Source organism: Indicator indicator, chromosome 5 (genome assembly GCF_027791375.1).
Source record: "Indicator indicator isolate 239-I01 chromosome 5, UM_Iind_1.1, whole genome shotgun sequence".
NCBI classification, from domain to species: domain Eukaryota; kingdom Metazoa; phylum Chordata; class Aves; order Piciformes; family Indicatoridae; genus Indicator; species Indicator indicator.
This window is the reverse complement of record NC_072014.1, coordinates 22774443-22784028: the sequence shown is the minus strand read 5'-3', so window position 1 is coordinate 22784028 and position 9586 is coordinate 22774443. Positions and strand designations below refer to the sequence as shown.

The 9586-nt window shown below is 36.1% G+C and overlaps 1 protein-coding gene across 1 annotated transcript in view; it reads right to left on the bottom strand.

The window, feature by feature from the left end:
* Nucleotides 1-602: 602 nt before the first annotated feature.
* LOC128967325 (sodium channel protein type 1 subunit alpha) overlaps nucleotides 603-9586 on the bottom strand; it is a 59443-nt gene continuing 50459 nt past the window's right edge. The window contains exons 22-26 of the mRNA XM_054381411.1: nucleotides 4922-4975; nucleotides 4442-4579; nucleotides 2713-2817; nucleotides 2114-2384; nucleotides 603-1771 (exon numbers count right to left, since the gene is read on the bottom strand). Of these exons, the coding sequence (XP_054237386.1) occupies nucleotides 603-1771; nucleotides 2114-2384; nucleotides 2713-2817; nucleotides 4442-4579; nucleotides 4922-4975 (1737 nt within the window). The remainder of the gene's footprint in view (nucleotides 1772-2113; nucleotides 2385-2712; nucleotides 2818-4441; nucleotides 4580-4921; nucleotides 4976-9586) is intronic.

The following is a 9586-nucleotide window of genomic DNA, read 5'->3' as shown; positions in this document are numbered from 1 at the left end:
TCTCCATGACTTAATGTTATTTTCATGCATGATCTATAAGTGCAGCATGCCTTCATGCAAATCATTTCTCTGTGTATATTAGTTGTGTAATAGAACACCTGGTCCTTGTACCTGTAAAGGTGTACTTAATTCCCTTCCCCAACAGAAGCCCCATTTACAAAAATAGTCACATATAATAAACAACATATGAGTAAAAATAAGATGAATCCACCAACACATATTTTGTAAAAATATGACATATGTGGCAGTTGAAATGCAAACAGTGGATACAATTACCGTATTGTTTTATGCTAAACACTCAAATACTTCGTTTGCACCCCTTTAACTGGTCCCTACAGTCTGAGTAGCCATTTTTCTCTCCTCTTCAGCAGTGTCAGCTGGTAGTAAGAACAGTAACCTCCTGTCAAGGTTGTTTCCCCATATCGCAGTCACGGTCACTGACGAGGGGTCTTTTAATAGGCACTGACCTTTAATGTACAGTATATTTGTAAAAATATTCGGTTTGGCATAGACCTCCAGCTGGAGTCCTGTTGACACAAGCACATGATCCTTACAGGCTATAGACTATTTTGCACACAGATGATTTTATTTGCTGTTTGCTTTTATTTCTGACCATCTTTTTCTTCCTTTTCGTGCTTTTCTTTGACTTGCCTTGTTACACGATCGTAAGAAGGTGGACAAACTGCTGTTGATGCAGTTATATCAGTTTTCTCTGTAAATGAGTTTTCATTTAACTTGTCAATAAGGATTTCATCTTTCATACCCTGACCAGCTCCTCCTTCAGTTTTGTTTTTGTTATAGATAAAGGAAGCTTGTTTTACTGTTCGTTTTAAAAGGTGACGTCTGTAAGCCCGTTGAATAATGACAGCAGATACTTCCTCCTGTTTTCGTTTCAGTGTGGTTGTAATTGGTTCATAGGAAGCTTTTGAAGGATTGGATGCCATAAATCGATCTTCCATCTGTATTCTGAGAGCATCCATCTCCCCACTTTCCCCCAGAACCCGCTTTGTGAAAGCAAACAAGATGTCAAGGCAGTGAATTCTGTCACCACTTACCATGGGCAGATCCATTGCAATAAGCTGGACTTTGTTTGGTTTGGGTAGGTGAAGAGGAGGCTCAAGTGCTGCTGCAAAATCAGACAGTTTCTCAAATTCCATGAATTGTGTTGCATCAGGATCAAACTTCTCCCAGACTTCATAGAACATCTCAAAGTCATCCTCACTCAAGGGCTCAGCACTTTCTTCAGTAGCAACACCAAAGTTCTCCAAAATCACAGCAATGTACATGTTCACCACTACCAGAAATGATATGATAATGTAGCTGACAAAGAAGAAAATCCCAACAGAAGGGTTGCCACAGTCACCTTTCACAGAACTCCCCGGATGAGCTTTGTTAGGGTCACAGTCTGGCTCCCCACTGTTAAGAATTGGGGCTAGCAAACCATCCCAGCCAGCAGATGTGGTAATTTGGAACAGGCAGATCATGCTGTTGCCAAAAGTTTCAAAGTTGAACATGTCATCTATACCAGCTTCTCTTTTAACATAAGCGAAGTTGGACATGCCAAAAATCGCATAGATAAACATGACCAGGAACAGCAGCAGCCCAATGTTGAACAAAGCAGGAAGAGACATCATCAAGGCAAAAAGCAGAGTGCGGATGCCCTTAGCGCCTTTAATGAGGCGCAGGATTCGACCTATTCTGGCAAGTCGGATGACTCTGAATAGTGTGGGGGACACAAAGTACTTTTCAATCATCTCAGCTAAAAACATACCTAAAACAGAAAAAAACAAACTCAAAATTACCACTTAATCTCTGTATCAGTAGAAATTTAGAAAAATAGTTAAGTTCATGGTTCTCTGTAGCAACGAAAGATATGCTGTAGATTCCACTTGCATAATTTCTGTTATACAAGTTAATATTTGTAGGTCCAATATATGTTTAATGATTATAACGTTTTCATAGTTGGGTTAGGTAAATTATTAGATAAAATGTAAAGTTACATGACTTAGTTGTAAATCTTGCAATGGTAAACCCCAAGCTTTTAGCTCTATTCTAGTAAAAGTTCACTTTATATTCATTTTACTCTCTTTTTAGTTTAATAAACAAAACTTACCTACTATGGAGAGAATCACAACTACAAAATCAAAAATGTTCCAGCCTATAGTGAAATAGTAATGGCGAAGCGAAATTAATTTTAAGACACATTCTCCTGTGAAAAGGACAATAAACACCAGGTTTATCCAGTATAAAATATTTTCCATTTCTTCACTCTGGTCATCAGTTTCTACCATCATGGTAACCATGTTAAGACAAATAAGAATCATGATGCTGATGTCAAATACTTGCTGCGTCACAAAATCAAAGACCATGCCTTGGAATTTGTTCTGAGGAGAAAAGAAAAAATGAAACATCTAGTGCAAACTGTAATTGTTTTTGCTTTTCCGTTAGAAGAAAGTGGAAAAATACATGCAGTAAGGCCTGTGATTAGTACATACAACACCTTAGTTTAGTCTCCTTTGTTTGTATATTCATACAGAAAATGGTTGCAAGGGGGAAAAAAAAGATTTTTTTACTGTGCTTTCATTTTCTGCTTTTACTGACTGATGCAGTAGTTAATGGTAATTTTCACATGAGCATATTTCTACTCTCTATCAATTAAAACTAAGTTCTTAGTAAATAACTATTTTGTCTGAAATATATAAAGAATTTTACCCCTGGTCTTGGTATAGGTTTTTGTGGTTTTTTGGATCCCAGCTTTTTCATTGCATTGTAGTATTTCTTCTGCTCTTCTGTCATAAATATGTCTTGACCTCCAAAGTAAAAACATGAAATCAAAATTGATTATAATCACATTTATATGCAGTTTTGAAAAAAATGCATAATGATAAATTTGATTGATTTATTTCTTTATTTCTTGAAAATCAATAAGATTTAGTTGGGAAAAAAATCTCTTTGCTATCAAATGGAGCTGACTGCAATCTAAGCATTTAGTCAAAGAGTTGTCTGGACATCCAGTACTGCATTTCATATAAATGATTATGCAGCATTTTTCTGCAGTTATTTTTCCTGATCTCCAAGCAAATATTTTGGGACATCTTTTCCTTTATAGAAGAGACACAGTAAACACCATTTGAGATAAGCTTTAATATAGTCTGGACTGCTCAGTACTGTCACTTCTGAACTGTGATTTTACTGAAAAACAAAAAAAAAAGGAAGCAGAATAAGTCAAGTTACCAGTACATGAATGTTAGTCCCTTAGGTATCTCTAGTTTAGCAGTTACACTGGCATTTGGACTCACAGTTTCTCAAAAACTGAAAGGTTTTTGAGAAGATGGATTATCAGACTTCGGGGAAGCTGAGCTGAAGATTGAAGCACTGTTGACACTGTTAACAGTAAAATGCTCTGTTTTAAGGCTTTTAGCTTGATTAGGGTCCATGTTCAATAAAATCAGAACCGGTCTTTGGAGTCTGACAGCAAAGATAAAGAGAAAATTATTGATCTTTCCTGGTAACCTAACTAAAATACACTGTCCATAGTAACTTCCTCGTAGAGAGGGCTTAAATGAAAATCCATCAAACTCCACGTACACCTTGAAGTAAAATTTTCCTGGATAAAAGATACTTGCAGACATCTAATTTCAGGAATGTTTATGGACATAAAGAACTGGATGCAGCCTTTTTTTGGATGAGTGTTTGGGAAGCTTGAAGACACTTCCAAAAATCTCTCATTACTAACAAACTCAAAGAAAGTTCATGAAGCCCAGTATGGTAAAATTAAACTAGTAATTCATGGCTGCTTTTGTTCTTTAGCTCTCACTACTTTGTCTATTTACAGAAGGCAATTTTGAAGATAAGTATCTGATACTCAGACCATCTATACCAATGAGATTATCTGTATCTGTACCACAAAACTGTAAAAAGTGGCCAAAAACACTCCTGTTCTGTGGAGTTTCAGATAATCCAGCACCACAAAATAGAACTTGGACACTTAGGATCATTAAATTTGTAGTAGTAAGCTAGCTTGCTTTTTTGTTGTTGCTGTTTTGGTTTTTTTGTTATTTTGGTACAAATCAAGAAGAAGAAAATTCAAGAGTGCTTTAATGTAGTGGCCTAAATCAGGGATTTGATCATGTAAGGAGATTTCCTGAAGCTTAGGTGTGGAAAAACAGATGACTTGAGGAAGCCTAAACTGGACATTGAGAACAGAAATGTCTGTCCCATTCACTATAATGTAAAAATCTTATAATGTTAATGCACACTTCACTATAATGTAAAATCTTATGATGTTAATGCATACTACAACTCTGTGAGCTTTTACATCCTAATATACTTTAACTTTTTCAATTTTGAACAGGCGTTGGGGCTACATTTCATATATTGTGCATCTGCAAAAATGCAATATTTTAGAGTATCTTTAGAAGATAAATGAAACAATACTTATCTTCTTTTTTTGCTGATTGAAGTTATCAATAATGACACCAATGAACAAGTTCAGGGTGAAAAAAGACCCAAAAATTATAAAGATGACAAAATACAAATACATGTAGAGGTTGTCTTCATACTTGGGTTGCTGTAATATCTAAGAAGAAAAAAAGTGAAATATCATTCCTAAGACTTCATGTGAAAATTTCAACTGAACAAACAGCAACCTTGGACAAAATGTCCTTACTGTTTTGTATTTGGACAATGCTCTTGTCGACGTATATCAATGCATTTCATCCATTCCCTCTATTACCGTTTGCATTCAGTTTTTCACAATTTGTACAGCAGAATCTCATATTAATTAATTTATTTTTTTATTTAATTTAATGTTTTTTCATTCTGTTGTATCGGTATGGATTGTTTTTGGAAGATATACAAATACACACTTGTCGATAGATGTGAAGAAAAAGAGAGGATGTATAATATTTGCAGTACTTACATCTCTTGAGTCAATAGCTGCATACATAATATCCATCCAGCCTTTAAATGTAGCCTGTAAACAGTACAGACCTGTTTAAGCATGGAGCTCAAAGACAATTCATAATATTATTTCCAATTGAGTACAGCACCAGGAATAGTTAAAATAGCATGAGATTTCTACATTGTTTTGTCTCTTGGCTTTCTTCACACTTGCTCATTGGGTACAATACTATGTATCTATAATAGCATTTTCAGCAGTAAGTGTAATTAACTTATTTTTAATGAATTATAATAAATGTTCATTTTCATGGACTAAATGTTTATCAAATTACATCAGCTATGAAGACTATGCACAGATGAGTAGCCTTATGTAACTGAGTTGCCACCAATGAAGACTGATGTTCTGGCAAGATGTTTGGACTAGGTGATCTCCAGATGTCCCTACCAACCCCTGCCTTTCTATGATTCGATGATTCTGTGGATCATCCCTTCCTCTCGCATTAGTCAGAAAGGTGGCAACCAAAGGGAATGAAAAAAATTGATCAGCTCACAAAAAGTAGTTTCCTATCAATCAGAATTTTAATTTTTCTCTACTTTGAAATACTTTGTCGGATTTAGTAATTGTATTCTCACTTTAAATAGTATTGTGTTTTACAGAGCCTAGATCCCTCAGGTATGTCCTGAGACTAACTGGTAAGAAGATGTGTTATATGTGCATCAGAGACTTAATATGCCTTATAGGTGCAGCATTTAGTGAATTTTATAGCTATTTCCTCTGACTAAAACCTGCAAGATTTTGTATTTGACAGTGAAGTGTAGAGCACTTCAGCTGAGTGATAAAAACAAGAAATAATTTTCTCTGTTGTGGCAATTAGTTCTTTTTAGGCTAGGCAACATCTCCCATTAGAAATCACTCTGTTCTTAATCCAGTTGTGCCCAGAATAAAGAACTGAGGCAGTTCTCTGTCATTTAACCTCTACTATAAATTTGCTGAACAGGACTGCATATCATTTATTCCTTGCCATAGAAACCAGTCACAGGAACAAGTCAGGAATGGAACACTCTTCATCCATGGTTATTGCCGTCTCCATCATCTTGCGGTTTCATTTCTAGTGGACGTTTCAAAAAGGCTTTGCTTATACAGCATACAAAGAAGTTGGCATCATCCTGAAGTAAACTTAAAATGAAAGGGAATGATTTTATTTTAAAGGATAAGAGGTCCCTTGCACTTTTGAAACAGTGGAATACTAGAAAGAGCATAATTATCCTGAGATGCAAATCCAGTATGCAACAACTTTGCATCTTGGGGTAACATAAAAAATAGGAAGTTTAGGCAGCTTACAGTCAATGGTGAAATCAAAGTGTATCAGAAGACCAATAAATCAACAATAAATCAGAAAGGTGTAGAATTCTCATCTGAAGAATATAAAATCCTTGTGAAGTATTTGGACTGCAAGGGATTAGGAGAGGTAGGAGCAGATTTATGTACTTAATACACATTTAACCTATTCTCAGAGACTTTTAATGACGGACAGTTTACAACCTCATAAAAATACTTATTCTGTCAATTGTCTTTATTTTTTCCTAGTATGTAAATCCTTCTGTTGCCATTTGTTGTTTGTCATAATCATTAAGTATCTGGAGAAGAGAGTACTAATCTCCCTTTTTGCAGTGCTTTCGATTTACTTGCAATCTGATTGTTCTTGCCTTTCTTCTTTAGGCTGTGATCACTGTTCCTTCAGTCTTTCCATGTATATCTTGTTTTCCAAAACTGATAATTTTCATTATTTTCCTCTGAGATCTCTTCCACTAGTTCGTCTCTTAAAATAGCAATGAAAACTGGACTCAGTAGTTCACTGAGCACGAGATTTCTTTCTGTCTTGATACAATATTTGCACTTTGGGGAATATCATAACTTAGGTTGAAATCAGCACTTCAGCCTGAAACAGTAAGTTAAAATAATGGGCATACCTTGACATCAGAAAGATGGTACAAATGATGGAGTGGCTCTTCTGCAAAGTATGTGCTGTTGCCTCAGATTCAGGCACATGATGCTCCTTGCATGTCACTCCAAGCAAGGTGAAATTATTGTGGGTGTTTTTTAATTTATTGCTGTAGCCTAGACTAACTAGAGTGAATGGGAAAAAACCAGACTGATTTAAAAATCATAAGGTTTACCATCCTCAGTAAAGTACTCCGTTATAAATGGACAGTAGTTTCAGCTGGCACTAAGAAAAAGAGCTGAAGAACTGAGCTGTATTATTAATATTAATTATTTAAAAGCCAACATGAAAAGTATGTGAAGGTGAAAAAATATGAATACAACATGTTACTATCTCGCAGTTCAAAATATCTAAAGTAAAATGTATTTTCCACAGAGTTTCACAAAGCCATAACGTATTACCATTATTGAGGAAACTAAGAAAAAAATTCCTAAAATCCAATTAAAATTAAGTAATTTTAATAACAAAATACATTCCCTCCTCATATTATTTGCTGTATTCTAAGTCCATTCTGAAAATCAGTAGGAATCAGTGAATCATTTATGATAGTTGAGAACTTTGCTGTATGAAAATGGATTTAATTCCCAAAGCAGAAGTGTCAGTTCAGCAGGAGAACTTATAATTTTTAAATATGTTGCTTGAACAATAGCAAGGAATGGAACTGGAGGTTTGGTGTCAAGGCATCACATTTAGTGAAAGAGTGATATTTCTACTCTATTCAGCAGATGCTTGGGCCTGGTTATGTTAGGATGAAATTTATCTGAAACACTTTTTTTTACCAGAAATAACTTATTATTTGAGCATTTCTGCATACTGAATAGAAAATAACACAGCAGTATGACTAAGATATCAAATTCTTTGCTTGTTTTTTTGATTATTCAAATTGTAAAATACGTTGTGCATTCTCAGTTACACTAAATCAAGTGCAATCCATTAATTTCAATAGTTACAACAGTGTAACTGAAAACAGCATCTGTTCCCAATCTGTTTTTTTCTCCAAGGAAATTCGAAAGATATACATTTGAATGCAGATTCCAGTGTAGTTAGGAAAACCAACAGAAATCCCTCAATCTATTTTACTATTGTTAAAAGTATGCAAAACTTTTTCCCTGCTGAATAAATTCTGATCAAGTTATAAGTAATGCTGGAGTTTCACCACTCGATTTCTTTACCAGAAATGACTACCAAGAATATTCACATTCCCTTTTGGGCATACAACAGCATCTTGCTTTCAAAATACTAGCCTGTTGAGTCTTTGAACTCATCCTAGTCTTATAGCCCTAGAATTCACCTTGTATTTTTACCCAACACTTTACAAGATATGTCTTTACTATGCCCTCATGGCCAAAAAGGCCAGTGGTATCCTGGAGAGCATCAAGGAGGGTGTGATCAGCAAGTTGTGAAAGGGTCTCCTTCCGCTCTACTCTGCACTAGTGAGGCCACACCTGGAGTATTGCATCCAGTTCTGGGATCCCCCCCTTCAAGGACAGGGAACAACCAGAGAAAGTCCATCAGAGGGCCACAAGATGATTAGGGGACTGAAGCATCTCTCTGATGAGGAGAGGCTGAGAGACGTAGGGCCTGGGAAAGAGAAGACTGAGAGGGAATCTTATACATGTGTACAAGTATCTAAAGGGTGGAGGTCATGAGAATGAGGCTGGGATCTTCTCAGTGGTGGCCAGTGATAAGACAAAGGGCAGTGGGTACAAACTAGAACAGGTGAGGTTTCACTTGAATTTAAGGAGAAACTTCCTTAGTTTGTGGTTGACAGATCACTCACCAGGCTGCCCAGAGAAGTTGTGGAGTCTCCTTCTCTGGAGACTTTCAAAACCCTCCTGGACGTGTTCGTGCAACCTGATCTAGGCATACCTGCATTAGCAGGGGGGTTGAACAAGATGATCTCCAGAGGTCCTTTCCAACCCCTACCATTCTATGATTTATGTTAGCAACAGCAGAATAATGTAACATTGTGCTTTAAGCCCCACTAGTTTTCCACATTTTATCCTGGTAAGCAAGATGCATGCTTACCAGCAGGATAAAAGCAAACCTCCAAAGAGGTGTCTTACTTACCAAAGAATCCAAACACTAGGTTCAAATTAAAAAGGCATAAGGCCACAAAGTTATCAGGGCAGATACTAGGTCTCTTTATGTACACCAGCCTCTTCACTCACTGATGCATGAAAATTGTGCAAGGAATTTCTCCAGCAGATCTGTCTCTGCTTTGATGTTTTTCTTTAGGGACAAAGAAATACTCAAACAACTTCAGACCAAGAAATTAAAAAAAGAAGTTTGCAGATCCACGTAGACCAACATTGAGCTACACTGCATCACAGAAGAAAAACGTTCATGTAGGGAGAATGTCTACTTACATGGCCAATGTCATGAATATTTACACACCAACTTCAAATTAACATGAGAATTTTGGAAAATAGCCTCTGATCAACAGAATCTAGGTTATATCAATGGCATATATTGTTGCCTTCAGAGGCGTGGCCGCCAGACCCTACCTGCCTACAATATATTGTTAGCCTGTATTTTTTGGCAGGAATAATTAGAACATTGCTGTCAATACTAAAAATTTTCCAACATCCTCCCCCCCCACCCCAAGAAAAAATTACTATATATACAAACAAAAAATTAGTTTATATTCTTTTTAGAGGTGCCTCATTCCAGAAATTTGT